Source organism: Strongylocentrotus purpuratus, unplaced genomic scaffold (genome assembly GCF_000002235.5).
Source record: "Strongylocentrotus purpuratus isolate Spur 01 unplaced genomic scaffold, Spur_5.0 spur5_scaffold_18, whole genome shotgun sequence".
Lineage (NCBI taxonomy): Eukaryota > Metazoa > Echinodermata > Echinoidea > Camarodonta > Strongylocentrotidae > Strongylocentrotus > Strongylocentrotus purpuratus.
In genome coordinates, this window is record NW_022145603.1 from 15393243 (window position 1) to 15412212 (window position 18970).

The 18970-nt window shown below is 37.9% G+C and overlaps 1 protein-coding gene across 1 annotated transcript; it reads right to left on the bottom strand.

The window, feature by feature from the left end:
* Window positions 1-2: 2 nt before the first annotated feature.
* On the bottom strand, window positions 3-18245 carry LOC582430 (cytosolic beta-glucosidase). Its single transcript, XM_011671244.2, has 9 exons — window positions 18171-18245; window positions 11752-12105; window positions 10172-10359; window positions 8181-8375; window positions 6907-7219; window positions 4796-4946; window positions 3685-3799; window positions 3121-3289; window positions 3-291 (listed from the first exon to the last, which is right to left on the bottom strand). The coding sequence occupies exons 2-9, from the start codon at window positions 11981-11983 to the stop codon at window positions 68-70; spliced, it is 1587 nt and encodes a 528-aa protein (XP_011669546.2). The 5' UTR covers window positions 11984-12105; window positions 18171-18245; the 3' UTR covers window positions 3-67.
* Between the last annotated feature and the right edge of the window lie 725 nt (window positions 18246-18970).

Below are 18970 nucleotides of genomic sequence, written 5' to 3' on the forward strand. Positions count from 1 at the left end.
CCTATGGGAATGAGAGAATTCGGTGGTCAACCGGTTAAACGGCTGATAACCTAGGTCAAGGTACATGTCATAGTTCATCCTTGCTGTCCACTTTTTTTGGCCTGAAACCATTGTCTCTGACGATGGTTGCGTATGTCTGCGCAGATGCCTTCGGCGTTCTGCGGCGCAGAGGATCAGTGAAGTCTACGTGGTGTAAGCCAAAGCGGTTGCTGTATCCTTGAAACCATTCAAAGTTGTCCATCAATGACCACGCAAAGTAGCCCCGTAGGTTGACGCCATCTAGGTGGGAAGCTGTAAAATACAATAGTTGTATAAATAATAATAATAATATTCCGCTTATATAGTGCTTAATACAAATTTCTCTATGTATTCTTGCCCATTAATCTGCAATATTCCCTACCAAAGTGTATGAGATGTATTTAATCAAGATATTCTAAGCATAACGTAAGTTTCTCAGGATGACATGGGCATATCAAGTAAATGTATTCAAAATTATGGATACTTCCTTCCCAAGTGTATGTGATGATGAAGTATTTCATCCACCTGCTATTACTGTTTGTACTACAATTGTCAGAATGCAAATTGCATAAATAAGATGTTGCCCTTCAGGGGTAAAGGTTTGGCATAACTGAAATAGGTTTGTAAGAACTGCTATATTTCAGTATTTTCAAATAAATTAGTTACAAATGTTCCCCTGTTATATATTGCTATATTTCTTACATTTTCAGCTACGATTTTCCCTCATTAAAAATTATATTTTGTATATATTCAATTAGTAACTACAGCTCGGTGCATACTACATGCACAAGCTCGCCTGGAATGTCACATTATTAAATGGCAGCCAATTTTTATGATTACCTGTATACTAAATGCCTTTAGGAAATGCAGAGGGATGTTATATTAACCCTGAAATGGCCAAGGGCCAGGGCAGATTTCAACCCCCTCCCCCTCCCCAATCATTCAAGGATAGTATTTTTTGCACCGCTAGCATTTAAAACTTTACCCCAGAGAGTCTTAGGCATCTTTTGATACCAAATGCATACAGGTACATGTATGAACTACAGGAACCGCACAGCCAAAATGAACAATTCCCCATTTGTATTGTACATTGGACACATACCCCCTGGACATCCACTCCCCAGATAACAACCCACAGTCAACTACGTACCCCCTTGGGCGACCACCCTCTAGGACAACAACCCCCCAGACAACTATCCTAGGGGGTAGTTGTTCGGATATGATATTGTACACTATGCAGCATTGATTGTCAATTCACGGATATGTGAATTTTCAATTAGCGATAATTCAAAAACTGTTTGTTTCATAGGTATGAAACTTCATGGACAGATTCTTGATGAGATCCTTTATTTGTGTACCAAGTTTCTGTCACTCTATGATCAATCTCAAGATAGGGTGGGTATATTCCAGGCTGAGAGCGCACCTAAATAACCCTGCCTTTTCAGGGTTAAAAGTAAACATTCTATATACCCAATGATAGTTTGTACCATCACAACTTCCTGACTGTTTTGTAACAGGAATGAGAATTGCATGCGAATGTGACCCTGCAATCTTTTTCTCTAAAGTAATATTTTATGAGACTTGACATTATTCTCTTTTTAAATTGAGTTGGGGACATCTAATTGTGATGAGCAATACAATATCATTTTAAAGCTAAGCGAAATTGGGGTATTGGTACCCCATCAGAATTACATTGGTGCCTGTGTTATACATGTAGAAGAAGCTCTCTCAAAGTTTTAACGAGAGAAACAAAATTGGGGTTCTGCATGGCACCCCACCAGATTACATTGATTCCTGTGTAATAGTGGTGGGGTATAGTTTTAACGAGAGCTTTTCGTAATGCTTAACCCTATTTAGCCCGGGCTATTTTGAAACTGCATAGCCCAGGGGGGGGCTTCTCAGGCCCCCCCCTGTGATCTCGGCCGTGAAACGCCCGATCGCCGCGAAAATTTGCATACATGTCAAGTGAAGTGTATAGAATACTATGGTAATTTCAATTTTTTTGAAAAATTCACTCATTTGTATATTTATGGTAATTTATGCAAATAAGGTCATTAAATTCACATTTTTGCCCATAAATCAGACATTATTCATATTTAAGCATTCTTTCTCACTACATATATTTGTTAGACCATTTGGAATAATAATACAACACAAAAATTTGAAAAACCAGGGTTATTCCTTATGTTATCTATTGTTTTGATAATTTCTTATGTATTTCTTTGTTTTTTTAACTTATGTATTTTATTGTTTTTGTTGTTTTATTTCATTTCCAACTATAATTCAACTATTTTGACCCCAAAATAAACACCTAAAATCTAAACAAGACCAAATAACCAATGTTTTACCTCTTTATTTGAAAAATGAGATTTCCATATGTTTTGTACACAAATCACAAAAATGAGCGATTTTCGGGCTGACATGCGAAGACAAAAGGACACGTGACTTTGTAATGGTAGGTCCGATTTTCGAAAAATTTCTTTCAAAAGTTGTGCAAGACTCGAAAGAAAAAAGTCACAAAATTTCAGTGCAAGATTTTCTTGCGTTAAAAAATTATCGCGAAAAATGTCGAGGGGGGGGCTTCTCAAGCCCCCCCCCGGGCTAAATAGGGTTAAAGGCATCGTTTAACAATGTTAAATCTGAGATAGGCCTACATGGCCCAGTGTGTTTAATATCAGTGTCTGTGATATGGTGTAATATTGAAGCCCTATTAGCATTGCGCTTCAAAATAATCATGAAGTGCCTCAAAAAAGTAAAAGTCTTTGAATGACCGGTTTTACCATACTTATTTTCCCCAATAGACTGAAGTGTTCAAAAAACTGTTAGGAAAAACGAAAAATGCAATTTCGATTTCCAATCATAAATATCTTGATAATCAAACAGGAGATCAGCTTGTAAAAGTCATGGGATTCCTGACTGACCTAAAGGTTTGTAATTATGATTGCAGCATGAGCTAAATCCAGTATTTTGTTTCCAAATCTGAGGCAATGTTAGTTACTGAGTCACTTTAAGTAATAAAGTCTTTTTTAGCAACTTTTTGTGATGCACGGTCACAAATGCCTTTTGATTCCTTAGCCTATGTGATACAGGACTGGGACAAACCTTTGAGTGCCTCGTTAATGTAAGCACGAAGATACTTAGATCTGACGTCATCGTTCAAGTTCATTGGACCGTCCGGTTCTGAGACGCCATTTTCTGTGACGTAGATAGGTACGTCACCATAGGTAGTCTTGATCCAGGCTAAAAGACGTCTCAAGCCCCATGGAACAATCTAGAGATAGCGGAAGGAGACGGAGGGAAAAAAGGGAAGGGAAAAAGAACAAGGAGTGCAATTAAAAAAAAAGATATTTAAAAAAATGAAGAGATCACATGGTGTGAACATACAGGCAGAATAAAATTACATGACAAGTTTAAAGCATCATTCAAATATGTTGCGGCAAAAGCAACATATCTGAAAGAGCCTTAAATGCACCTCAGAATACAAAGTGCAATAAGATTCCCCCCCCCCTCTCTTTTTGGGGCTACCATTCATTTGATTTATTTGATTTTTGTTCTCCGATTTGGCTCAATCCAAGCATTTGTTTATTTGTTATCTATATATTTCCGTTTCTCTCTCTCTTTTGGGGGCTACCATTCATTTGATTTATTTGATTTTTGTATTATCACCTTTATCCATGGCGATGATGCTTCTGGCCATGTCTCATTCGCTGCTATCTCGATTCCAATGTCGTCATTCAAAAATGGTATTTTCATCTCTGATGGGTTCTTGTGCTTGGCATATCTATGGCAAAGAGAGCAGGGCCAGTGATGTCACAGTGAAACACAAAGTAGAATTGGGGGTGTTTCACAAAGACTAAGATTGACTTTAAGTTGGACTTAACTATGGCCGGCCATTCATGCCACTAGTTCCTCTAACCATTCCGGGCATTGGTTTCTCAAGGGACGTACAAATCATGGTCACAAATCTGCAGAATTGACCTTTTTTTGATAGTTCATTATTGAAGGAAAAATTGTTATCTAAAGATCATAATCGTGAGAGCAAAGGTGAGAGCAACTAGTGTCATGAAGGCCTGCCATAGTTAAGTCCAACTTAAAGTCGACCTTATAGTCTTTGTGAAACACCCCCAGAACCTGTAGGTCCCTACACAAATCGTATCTTCAGGTGATTGGTACACTCCAATATCCATGGCACCCTGTCTAGTTCTGATTGAATCAAATTGATAGTGACTTGAAACCAATTGCAACTCTGTACTACGACAAGGCCTAGAAAAAAAGATGTTGTATTATTGCCATTTAGGTGCCAAAACATGGGTTGGTCGGTCGGAAATCTTTTTTTTTTTCTTCAAATTTTTAATATTTTTTACTCCCTCTTTAGGCTGATATTTCTCAGTTTTGAATGCTTCAATACATTTTTTCTCTCTGAAAAACTGTAATTTTTTTAAAAAATATTTTTTTTTAAAAGCCGACCGTGAATTTCAAGATTTTTGGGTCACAACATTTTTTTTTTAAAGGCCCAATTACAAATATGTGAGTTTGCAAGTTTGTGACCAATTCTCTTCCCTTGAGGAAAGATGGTCGTAATCAAGTATAGCGATCATTTTTGGTTGGTTGAAGGTGAACGACATTTCAACCTTTAAACAAAATAGAACAGCCCAATAACATATTTAGTACATTCTTAATAATAACTGCCTATACAGGGTGTCCCCAAAAGAATGTATTTGTCACTTTCGTCAATATAAAAAAATTACCTGCATGCCCCAAACCCAGTTTTAAATACCTGGACGTGTAATGATTTAGAGCAAAGAAGTCAGCAGTTCCTTCAAGCAATCGCTTCTCTTCTTCTGTAAAGCTGGGCAGTCTTGATGTAGTAAGGCCCTGTGCTAGACTACGATTACCCACACACTCCTTGATTACTGCCGGGTAGTCACCTGGAAAAAAGTAATAAATATACACAATATTTATATTAATATATATATATACAGTTAACAACTAAATTTTTCATACCCTTATAAAGTTTTGTAATTTTTTAAGTATGTCAAAGATTGATCTTTCCCACTTTTTTTTTCTTCGAAAATGTGACATACATACTTACATCTAAAAGTATTAAACCAAGGCACTAATTCAACTAGTAATAGGGAGGGTGATTTCCTTTTCTTTGAAACAGCAACCCGGGCTAAAAGATATTCACAGTACAGTAGTCGCGTATCCTTGCTCAAAGAATGTAATGTAGGATCTAATTAGGATTTTCCTCCTCAACAGCCTTGGTCTCATTTTGGCTATTTTTACTCACGGAGTTTTCAAGTTATTTGACATTGATTATCACAGCACTTGCATAGCAACCGATAAACTGAATATTATGCTAAAACGAAGCAGTTAAACAATGAAACTTTGGGCAATGGTGACAGACACTAAGCTGTCATACGTCTATGGTGCGTGCATGTACATGGCACATGACATGACATTATTCCAATCAGCAACAATTAAAGCGCTCATTTTATTATGCGCAAAGGATGCGTTTCAATTCATTGAAGGTCTAGTACAGAAAATACCCATTGCAGAAGAGAAACGATTCTACTACTTCAATTGATTTCATCACTTAAAAAGAATTGCGAGTTTATGTCAATGTTGGTTTCAAAAAGATTTGAAACCTTCTGCTAGGCTTCTACCTACAGGGTGTATATGTAAAGAAATTGCCTAGGGGTCTTTAAACACTGGACGTGGATCTGTCTTATATATTCTATGCCTAAATGGAATCAATTGCGAAAAGACTCCTTTATAAAAAGCAAAATGTCTGTTGCGCACGAGATGATATTTCGATTCTGTTATTTGCACTAACAAAGCATGTGAAGTCAATCAGCCTGTAAACAAGTAATCATAACCGATGTTAGCATCCTCCAGTTAGCCCAGTATTAGTACGATGTCATGATCACATAGCGGATCAAAGGCCCCACCAATCACCGACGTCTTCTTGTGTCTAGGAAATAGCACCTAGTGATCAAAAGAGTACCAAAGCTGTGACATCATAAAAATCTTTTTTTGGAATTTCTTAATTTTTTTTTCATTTTCTGAAAGAGCATACAAAATAATGTCCAAATGTCAAAAGCCAATTGAATATGTTAAAGGTAATTCAAAGTTTTGGTAAGGGGTCATGAAGTTGGTTCAAATGAACATATTGGAAGCATATGCGATCCTACAATATTCAGTGATCGTTGTCGTGGTTGAAATCGAGTCTAAAGTTATGAAATTTTGAATAATAAACTCTTTATGTTGTATAGCTCCCTATCAAGGTCAAGATATTAATTTAGCTATAAAACAATATTCTTGACTAAAGTTGACCAATTAGCTCTTCCCGTCTTGAAATTATATATCACAACTACATATTCTGAAATTTTCATGGTCGCAGCTACCATTATACTCCCGTAGGCGCTTTTTTAAATTTATCAAAATTTACCACGAGCACCGGTAAATTTGTATATTCAATTTTTCTCAAAAGCAGAAGTGTTTTAGGGGCTAAATTTTCTAGTGCATATAATACATCCACAGGGGCATCCAAATATATCAAAATTGTAAAGAATCACTATCCACCCAATTTTCAAAATTTCCCAAAACTTTGTATTACCTTTAAGTATTGGCTGAAATATGACCATCTGAGCCAGAGCAATATAACACTGAGTTCCTATAGGAAATCTAGTTATTCAGATATTATCCATATAGTTATCCATATTTTAGCCAATACTTAACATATTCAATTGGTTTTCAACATTTGGACGTTAACTTTGCTGCTCTTTTGGAAAATGAAGACAAAATTGAGAAATTCGAGAAATTCTCAAAATAGATCTTTGATGACGTCACACTTCAGCACTCTATGGGCATTATGGATATAATTACCATTGCCGAATATTGGATTTGCCACGAGACCAACCTCCAGCTGCCTCCCCCTCTCTGCGGCTTCCACGTCAGCTTCCGCCTCGGTCAACGGCTCGACCCATCCGGCCCCGATGACGAGCGACAGCACACCTTTTTGTTCCTTACGATATTTTATATCGTAAGTATGCCAGGCACGCGCATGCGCCTTGAGCATGACGTGAACGACCCTGTACACCCCATATCCTGGTTGCCTCCTCCCGGGAGGAAAGATGGCTTCTTCGTAACTAAGCACAGCATCGATTCTGGGTTGGTTGATGGTGAACCACATTTTCACCTATAAAAATAATAGAACAGCCCAGGTATAGGTTTACTAAATTCTTAATATTTGATAGCTTAGACAGATACCGAGATGTGATTGGTCCAGAGCTCGTCACATGATATCAGTTGTGAGGAAAAATGGCTTCCTCATAACCAAGCACAGCATCGATTCTGGGTTGGTTGATGGTGAACCACATTTTAACCTATAAACATAATAGAACAGCACAGGGGGGGGGGTGTAATTTCATGAAGCTGTTCGTAAAGTTACGCATGAATTTACCAACGTCTTGTATACGAAGTGCCGGATAGGATGCCCAAAGTTTCTCCTGATGTTTTAACAAAGTGTGACTATATTTCCAATACCCTCAATCAAATTATGGCACAAAAATATACCGGTACTTTGTATTAAAAATGTTTGTTATAGTAAGAATGCTAATCTACATCTGCACAGTCCAACTTTAGTTGATACGGTTAATAATGATTGAGCATCCCATTTGGCTTTTCATATTTAAGTCATTCGTAAAGTCATGCGTAACTTTACAAACAGCTTTATGAAACACCCCCAGGTACATGATGAGTAAATTCTTAATAATGACTGCTGAATATACAGGGTGGCCCAAAAAGAATGGAATTTCTACAGATCGAGTCATTGATATAATGTCTTTTTTCTTTGAGTAGAAAATATGTTTCTGTGTAGAATGAAACCCAGATCATCAATGGAAGGTAATGCGTGTTTATTCTACATCTATTTTGTTAGGCATTGTTGTTCTTAAAACTTGCTACTTTTGCAACGTACGGTTCAGTAATTATGCTTGAAACAGTCTTTTTGTGCAATTGCGAACAATAGCCAGTTCAGGGTTCAACAGCCGGTCACACCAGCAGTCCCTGAATTGGGAGTCCCAAATAGGCAAATCAAATTGCTTTTGTTTCTCGGTAGACATTCTTTTTGTCATCTCAAATCTTCCATCCAAACCCACCTTCGAACCAAACTCCTTGAAACAGAAATCAGCGTAGTCGTTGAAATAGACCACCATCATCTCATTTTCCCATCCACCGAGCTCCTGTAACGCCATTGGAAGATCAGAATGGTAGAGGGTAACCGCAGGTTTGATGTTGGCAGCCAGGAGCGCATCAATCAGACGGTGGTAGTACTGCACCCCTGCGGGATTCACCTGTATTGGTAGTAAAAACAATATACAGTCAAACCTGCTTTAAAGGGATCCGGTAACTTTGTGTCAGATTCTGAAACAAATTTCTGGATTTAGCTCATGCTGCAATGATAATTATAAACCTTTAGGACAGACAGGATCCCCATGAATTTTACAAGCCGATCGCCTGTCTGATTATCAAGATATTTATGATTAGAATTACAGATTTTGAAAACCGTTTGCCAAACGGTTTTTATAACACTTCAGTCTATTGGGAAAAACGAGTATGGTAAAACCGGTCACTCAAAGATTTTTTACTTTTTTAAGACACTTCTTGATATTTTAAAGCGCAATTTTTTTTAGGGCTTCAATATTACACCATATCACAGCAGACACTGATAACACGTAGGGCCGTGTATCTTAGATTTTACATTGTTAAACGATCCCTTTAATGACCACCTGTCTACAACAAGCACATTTTTTTGTTTCCCTTGAAAATGGTTTCTCATTGAAACATGTACAGTACATGTACTAAAGAAACCTGTCTACAAAGACCACTTTTTGTGTTTCCCTTGGGCGGTCGTTGTAGACAGGTTTGACTGTAACAGCATTAAGGCATTGTATATGAGGTAGAGTCAGGTTAGAAGTCTTTGGTATAAAACTTTCCATCTATTTTGCCATTCTCAAGAGGTACCTGACAGGATTTATCATTGACGGTTCGGGACTTAGAGTCGGTGTAATCATTTAAAAGCCCTTTTGGCAGATCAAGTGATAGAGAGTATATTATACAAATAATGAATGCTTATGAGTTCAAGAGTGCGAATATTTTCATGATTTGAAAGATTAAAATTCTATTCAACAAGGCGTCAGCTGATTTGATTAACTTTAATCATTCAACAAATGAAAATATTTGCACTATCGAACGAATGAAAAACATTCATAATTTCTTTTATACATCATTGAAGTTAATCTTTCAACAAATAATTATGCTTTGCTCCTTGTTAAAGTTTGAGTCAGGCCTTCTTGATTACATTAAGATTGCCTTCACATCAGATGCACGCAGCTAATATATAACAATGGAATACGCGCAGAGCAGAGAGGTACACAGTGAACCAAAAATGCATGCTCGTTGGATAGCACTACGGCGAATAGAACCAGAAATGCACGCCTGTGCCATAGTATATCTAGTGAATATCATGTGACCAACAATCCTCCATCCAAATTACAATGATCTACTTAGGTGTTGTACATGTATATAACAGGATGTTAAATAGCAGCATCTAGGAGGGCATCGGTTAGACAGTGGTAGTACTCCACCCCTCCAAGATTCACCTAATGAGGAAGACAACTAATAACTACACTGGAAATGATGAAAACTGCAAAGCAGAGCAGCCTGAGATATTGGAGGGGGATGTAGGAGCTATTTTTGCATAGATAATGAGGCCTGTGATCTTTGACCTCGTTGATCTGGAGGTCTTTGACATCTTTGATCTGCAAGATACATACATGACTTAAGTTTGGCAGGAATAAATCAATTGGTTCTTGAGTTAATGCAATCACGAGAACGGGACGTATAGATGGAAGGACGGAGGGACATTCAACCCGAAAACATAATGCCTCCGGCTACTTTGTAATGGAGGCATACAAATTAAAAATACTTCTTCCTCTTTGCTATACGTATAGGCCATTGCCAGATGTAATCTTGTAATGATATAAATACATACATACATACATCTACATGAATTAATAAAAACATAAATAAGAAAATAAAGACGATATTTATATTTCACATTTTCTAAGATTCTCAGACTCTTTCTTACCTCATCGACAAACCCCTTGGGGAATATTCGTGACCAGGAAAACGAGAAGCGGTAGTGGGTCACACCGAGGTCAGAGATCAAGCGGACGTCATCAGCGTATCTATGGTAACTGTCACAGGCCACGTCGCCATTTTGATTCTCATGGATCTTGCCTGGCGTGTGGGTGAACGTGTCCCATACTGACGGCCCTGGAGGGATGGGAATTGAATATCAAAGTTGAGTTGTTGTCATGCAATTTTGAATGTCAAACTTTCTAGAAGCAATTAACCTAATTAGATTATGTAGTGCATAAGAATCGGTGGTTTAATAGGCTTTGCAACATTTGATCAAAATGAAATTTTATTGACTGGATCTTGTTAGAAAAAATTAATACATGCATTGCACACAGAAAAATCATGGGTATACAGAAAGACAAAAATCACACATGTGGCATGAAAGTTTGGTCCAAAGTTTACGTTTCAACCTAAACTCTTAATATTACAAATATGATGTCATTTGAAGAGCAACCTACCCCAGGGTACAATAATACTACATGTATGATATTTCTACTAACCAATATCATAATAACGAGAAAAGCTCAAAATATATGTTTCAGTTTACTTGAATATAACTTGAATATAACAATCTATTTCTGTTAAACACATGTCCTCTTACTAACAATTGAAGTGTTGCAATGGTGTTATTCAGGCAGCATTTGCTTTTCTCCTCATTCCTTTTTTAATTTCACCTGTTGATTTTGCTATGGCCCTTCACATACTCTAGTCCTTTTACCATTATGTAATTATTTTCTAGAAAATCACAACGACTTATGAATATCAAATTATTTCCCTCTCTTCTTCTTCTCTTCTTCTTCTCTTTTCTTCTATTCCTTTTTCTTCGTGCTAGGGCTGGTACAACTAACAATTTCAATCTTTAACGCCAGTCTTCACTGGAGCTGTATTATTTTTTTGTCCCATGCAGGGTGAATGCTTTGATTTATGTTGTATTATTTTGTTCTGTTTGACTTCACTGTATAGCTGATTATAAGATGATGACATGGATCCTAACCAAATGATTGGTTGAGAGCATACACATGACCAGGCATTTATTTTGCCTAACCAGCATTTTGATAATGACCGGTCATCATCAAACGCTAATTCGTAAAATCATGTTATAAAACATCATTTTATAAAAACAAATAAAACGTAATCTTATAAAACAAACAATAATAATAATAATAATAATAATAATAATAGTGGGTTCTTGTATAGCGCTCAAGTCAGTCAGATTTGACCCTCCTGGCGCTCCCGATTATTACCCTGGCTTTAGCACGGCTGCCATACGGCGCTCTAGCATTTCAAGGAATAAATTCAATACACATCATCTTGTTCGTGCATTAGTAAGATTACCAACACTTGGTTCCTTCAAAACATATCGCCTCGGGGTATGTTAGACCGTGCCAAAGGTACCTTGTGTGGTTCACTCTTACTGATGCCCTCCCTGCTGTGTATTATTTGTACAATAATGCACATGTTCATTCTTTTTTATCGAGTGAATAACATTGTATTTAACTACCTAAATATATATTGTACGTAACGTACCTTTCCCGTCTTCATTCCAAGCTCCTTCCACCTGGTAGGCAGACGTTCCCACACCCCAGATAAACCCGTCAGGGAAGCTCTCTTTGATCTGTGCATCACGACGAGGATCATTGAAGACATCCTCGTATACAAACTGGTCATTGGACGACGTCGTCGTTGACCAGGCGGTGGGTACGATGACTTGGAGTAGTACGATGCCCAAGACGAAGGGGAGGTGTAGAAGAAAAGCCATCGACGCAAACTGTTCACTGGCAAACTACGCTTTGAAGGGTCACACAGTCAGAGACGTTTGAGTTTCGAGGGAGTGAGCATTAGATCTAAGAACCCCACATGTGGCTATGTTACAGCTCCAAACTGCAATGACGAAAAAAGGGGAATTTGACAATGTTATAAGGTTTATGATTACAGAAAATGGCTTCACCTGTAGACCTTCCCTCTGGGCCATTCCTCCAAGAACTGGTTGGGGTTTCCCCCTACTCTAATATACAAAGAGTGCAGGGGGTGATTCCACGGTAGAATTGCTTTTGATTAGGTACCAATGTAATAATAGTAGAGTTCAATGCCTAAACCACCATATTAAGTGAGTTTTCGGTCTATGGTGACTTTGAAGGCTCTTTTTTAGAAGGAAATATAGTTCAATTTTATATTTGTTCACACATTTGTCAATTTTTACAAAATGAATACACATGTATGCACAATTTACTAAGCAGAGTGTCATCTCCCATGACTATGAATCAATGGTCTGGGTCATCATCTAGAACTCATCCATTTTTGAAAAGAAAATATAATTTGCATGCAGACTTGAGGGCTGATATTGATCAAGCCATTCAACCATATATTCCTGTACAACACATTGAGGTAGAAATATTTTTGCCAGGCTTCCGTTAAAGAGCATAAAAAGGTAGCAGGCCCATCAAATGAAACTGACACCAATCCATAGCGATAGAAACACCTAGGGCAAACAATTAGGTATGTCTGACCTTTCAAAATGTAGTCTACGCACTAAGCTCTCTACATTGCAATAGAATACCTTTAACAGATAAACTTCATATTTTTTTCCAGACACTTAACAATGTTCAAGGCCTTTGCTTTGAGTTTTGATACATTACGGAAATGATATACACTCTATGTCATGGCACTTGGCAGTTTACAGATAATATTGAAAGTAGAGACGTTTCTATTCCTAACAACAATGGTAAATTATTTAACTTTTCACCTTTGGTAGATTATGGTAGACAACGGTACTCTAGATTTGTTGGTAGTCTAATGGTAGGTTATTCAACTTTCAACAACACATAAACTTAACATTTTTTTCCAGGCACTTATGCACTTGTCAATTGTAAGACGCACCTCTTGACCCCCTGGAATGGTGCGTCATGGTTGCGTCATGTTCCCCAAAATCGCGACGCACAGTACCGTCATGGCCGCAAAATGTCCGTCACAATACTGACCCTTATGTGCGTCATAGTAAGTCACTTTACCACGTTGCGTCATTTGGTGTGTCAATGGGACCGTCACTTTCTCGAAGCAGAAGTGTTTCTCAAATGTGCGTCATTGGCTAGTCATTTTCATGAAATGGTGTGTCATATGTTTGACTCAAATGTGCGTCGATGGAATGTAATGGTGTGTCACTTTCTGTGACGGAAGGTGCGTCATGGTATCAAAATGTACGACTCACATCGGTACAATGACGCACCATTCCCGGGGGTCAAGAGGTGCGTCTTACAAATGACAAGTGCATTAACAATGCTTAAGGCCTATGCTTTGAGTTTGGATACATTACGAAAATGATATACACTCTATGTTATGGCACTTGGCAGTTTGCAGATAATATTGAAAGTAGAGACGTTTCTATTCCTAACAACAATGTTAGATTATTCAACTTTTCACCTTTGGTAGATTATAGTACACAATGGTACTGTAAATATTTTGGTAGACAAATGGTAGGTTATTCAACGGTTCACCTTTTGTGCATGGTTGCATTTCTACTGATGACAGATTTGACATCGAATTTGAATTAACCTTTTGTGTCTCAAGAGTCAAGAGCAACGTTTTTTTAACAGAACAACACATGAATGGGAGAAGTCTGGTGCTACCAGGGAAACTGGAAAAGTATTGCCCCCCCCCCCCAACAAAGAGAAATATGAAAAGGGAAAGAGAGTTGGAAAGGGGAATAAAATGAAAGGGGTAGTAGAAAAAGGATCAGAAAAAAAAAAGATAATAGCATCCCTCCCAACTCTCCCTCCCATACTCTCACTTTATCGGCGGCCTTTGAAACTTGCATTTTATTCATCGAGTAAGACCTATATGCCCCCTCTCCCTTATCACCCATGATGACAGTCTATGTCCCCCACCCTCTAATGAATGGACCAGAGCTACACCACTGAAAGGGATGTTGTTTCCTATAACATTTCCCTTAGCATGAGGAAACGGAGAAGTACCAGTGCTATGCATTTAGTTTTTTTTACAATAGGTTGCAGAACCTATTTTGCCCTTAAAGTAGATATTCATTGATTTTAAAAACTAACTTAATTTCATTATTGCAAAGTTAAAACTTTGATTTGACAAGGTTATCAAAATTCAATGCTTGGAAACATTCAAAGTAATGAATATTATAAATTATAAAATGCTTAAATACAGCCCCGGCATAGCACCTGAAGAGCTCTCCGAACGCTGCTGAGATGTGTGAGATCACAGTATGGACACGATTTGCACAAGCAGACGATGTCCCATGACATCTCACACATTTTCAGTGCCTGTATTTTCATCTTCTCTTGAGTTCTTACTCTTACTTCACTACCGTCAGGCTAAGTGTATAATCTATTGCCTCACTCTAAACCCCGCACATGGTTTTTATTTTGATGACAAATGCAGTGATAGAAAAATAAAGGAATCTGTCGCTTGTAAACATAATAAGACGTCATTGAATATTCAGCTGCACACACCCCGGTATGTTCAGCGTTTCAAGAGGGAACAAATGCCATCCTTAATATCATTCCAGGGGGTTTTCAATTTGAAAGTCTGGTTTCTTTGATTGTTAACTAACCCCTATCCTGTGTATTTACAAGCAAAAGATTTTAGTTATCGGAATCCGGTCATATCCCCTTTTGAATGGTTTAACATGCCATCACATTTATATACACTAAACTTGTTATAATTTGACAAATAACAGCTTTGCAATTATGTTCATTCTTTATAGGATGTCGTCTGCTTGGGCAGTATTGGTCCATATAGTGACGTCGTTAAAACATTGTTATTTTTTCCGGCGAATCTCTCGTATATCCCAGCTGCTATGCAGGTGGTTGTATTTGTATTTTTTATAAATCACCCGATATGTAGTTGACCTAAAACTTGTACGATGGCCATCTGCTAGCGTACCAGTTTCTAGTCATACATTAGTTGACATATTTGTGATTTTCTTTGAATTTCACCTATAAAGCTGATGAAAAGCGGTGTGTTAAAGGTACTATGTCCCATTTGCAGGCCAAAAAAATGAAAAAGTTAAATTCCAACTGCATTTGAAAGATAATACTAATTTAGAACTTCCCTAAAAAAGGTGGGGCTTGAAAATGTCTTCAAGTGGGAAAATAACGACTATTAGTTGTCAAATTGACTTTAGGGCTATAGAGCCCAAAAGTAATAGTCTTGATTTTCAGACAATTGTACCGAATGGTCATACGTTTTATGCTGCGCAAAGATTCAATCAGTTTAATCTTGGCCACCACAAGAAGTGGGTTATTGATGGAGACAAATGCTCATGTACCCTTTACAACTCTTTTCATGTATGTTATTACCAAAGAAGAAAAAAAGCCAGTCAGTCACTCAATAGTGTCTGACAGTGAAGTCTAGCAAGTAAACGGGTTTCCTTGCATAATTTGAATATGAGGACACTGCTAACGTTTAAAATTCACAGATAGGACATACATGACATATTCATAATTCCTGCAACGTTATACAGCATTTGAGGTTGGCTGCAAAAGGGGCACAGTACCTTTAACAATACCACAATTAGATTTCTCTGCAGTGTGATTAAAGAACAAAGAGTTAATTAAAACATAAGGAAGATTATTGAACAAGAATTAGGCCTCTTGTTCATTATTATTTTGTTTTATGACAAATGTCCAGTCATTTGGAAAGCAACATTGTCATCTATTTTCACTTCAAATTGCAATTTGGAAGTTTGAAGTTTTTGTCTATTTTCCCTCAAGACTGAGGTTTTTTTTTTTTAATATTAGAGGAACTCAGAAAACAAAGGAAAACTTTCTGTTATTACAGTAAACAAGCATTTCTTCAGTCATTTCCAACATAACACTTTCCATTTCATATCAATAAACCCAATTACTAATTTTACGCATACTTCTTGAAGAGAGGATTCCCTTGACAACTCAATAGCTTGCCACGGGTTTGCTAAACATTGCTTTATTGATTGATTGTTATTTGATTACATAATTGATTAGTCAATCATTAAACAGGAAGGCCTCTCGTTCATTATTATTTTGTTTTATAACAAATGTCCAGTAATTTCTAAAGCAACATGGTCAATTTCATGGTCAAAGTACTCACCCAGTAACAGAGAATCCAACTAAACTTACATGGAATGCTCACTTAAAGATTACAATGAACTGATCAATGGAATAATTGACAGGTCAAGTGATAAACTTACAGATTGATAGATTGACTGATTAAGTGAGCAACTGATTGGCTGACCAATTGATTAACTGATTGATAGATCGTAAGGGCGATTAAGAGATTCAATGAGTGATGGATTGTTCAATTGATTGATTGATTGACTGTTTAACTGATTGCATCATTGATTCACTGATTGATTGTTCATCAGATTGGCTGATTGATTTAGAGATCGACTAACTGATTGATGGAATGATTGACAGGTCAAGTGATTGATTGGTTGGGTGGATAAGTGATCAACTTGCTGATTGCAAGATTGACTGATTAACTGATCAATTGAATGACTGATTGTTTGGTTGATTGACTAAGTGATTGACTAACTGACTGATTGATCAAATTGATTGATTGACCGACTGATTGATTGATATGATTGACTAACAGATTGATTGACTGATACTGATTAATACATTAACTGGGTGATATTACTTCATGGATTCACTGATTGATTGATTAGTCGATGGACCGAGTCAATGGTCAATGGAATAAATGACAGGTCAAGTTATTGATTGGTTGGTTGAGTGATCGATTTATTATTATTATTATTAATTAGCATCATAATTAACATGTTTATGAAGTAAAAAAATGTTGTGGTATGGATCTGAATAGGTCCCCCACCCACAGCTGTAAATTATGTAACCATATCCGTTAGCAATTTAATTGCATTGTTTGCAGCAGTTGAAGAAAAAAATATGAAAAGGGAGGCACAATTACCCAGATTACCCTGTATGCACATTGCACAGAGACTCATAAAAGTGAAACGTATATGATTTTTCTTGTGTAGATGTCCTATTTCAGAAAAAGAACCAAAATATTGAGGCGGCCAACTTAAAAAGAGGAAGGGCGTGGGATGAGAAACAAGGATTTAAGTTCATGTGGCCTTAATTATATTTCTTCTCTTAAATTGTTATCTGTTTTGTTTTATCATATTTATTTCTCATTATATTATAATGGGAGTATACTATGCCCCCTCTTCATAGATTATGATTATGATTAAGCGCATAAAGCTGAAATTAATATATGTACGTGCAGGAGATATATGAATGTCAGTATAGCATCAAATGTTGTAGTTGAGCTATTGCAGTATTGGCTGGCCCCCATGCTCCGTGCTGTTCCCATCTACGATCTAAGGCACCCATCATCCCCTCGACCTCTTCTGCACCCACAGCCCCCTGCCCCGGCCCCTCCCCCCTGCCCCGGCCCCTCCCCCCCTCCCCCTCCCCCCCCCCCCCCCCCCCACGGCCACCTGCATCTGCATTGCACTCACACCAACAATTACATGCAATGAATTAGTTCTGCATACCAAGCGAGATGGATTAAAGCCTAGACTAGAGGCATCATAATTGATAATATAGCCATGTCTTTCACCGTAAACACATATTTACATTACACGAATCCACATTCAAGCAAACCAACTATTATTGCAGTGCGTACATGCGGAACTTCAAAGCAATTCCGCATTACAAATGCAGGGCGCTTCGAAAACTGAAGCCGAGTTGAGCTGAGGCGTGAGGTGAGGTATATGGCTGGTAGTGGTAGTTACTTTGCATTGTAATTCGCATAGGAGCTCAGCTAGGAGGCTATTTTGTACAAACTTCAACCGAAGAGAATATCCTCCTTGATACAATTATCGTCTATTATTAAATATGATGCTATAATCCAAGAAATAACGTTCTTGTGTGGTTATACGTCTGATTATATAGGTAAAGCGAGCACGATAAACAAATAATGCTCACCATTAACGACAATTCACAGGAACATGAACTTCATGAAGTGCCAGCATCGAAAGTTAGCTGAGCTGAGATGCCGATGAAAAGTAGACCTACACTACAGGCGTGTGAGTAGTGGGTAGTGGGGTACTGAGCGAGTGAGATCATAGTCTGCAGTAACAGACTTTAATTCGATATATAAAACAAAGTTCCATTAAGCCTTGAGCTGAGCTTAGCTCTGTCAGCTCAGTCTCTAGTGGAGATTGCGTCATGAGCAGCATAGTACGTGAGCTTATGATGTACAGTAGATCGTGCAGTTGGTATAGTTTTTTTTTTTTTTTTTTTAACACTTCAGACATTCTACAGGTTCTCACCAAAGAGATACTCTTTGTTCTCACACACTACGACTAACAAGGGTTTGTGCAACTATGGTTTGTTCCTGCAAACTATTGAGATCCTGCGTTCCCGGGGGTCGTCGCAGATTTAAAATAAAAAAGCATATTAAACAATTCGCCGACTCCCCCCCCCCCCCTCATTCTTTCTCTCTCTCTCTCTCTCTCTCTCTCTCTCTCTCTCTCTCTCTCTCTCTCTCTCTCTCTCTCTCTCGATCCTTAATTTTCTCACCCAGGCACCGACCCAGGGTGGGGGGGGGGGGGGGCCGAGGGGGCCTTGGCCCCCACCCCGCCCCCCCCCCCCCCAAAAAAAAAAGGAGAAAGAACGGAAAGGGACAGAGGAGAGAAAGGAAAGAAAGGAGAAGAGGAGGAAAAGAAATGTATTACCCCTCCCCCCCCCCCCCCAAAAAAAAAAGGGAAAGTAAAAAGGATAAG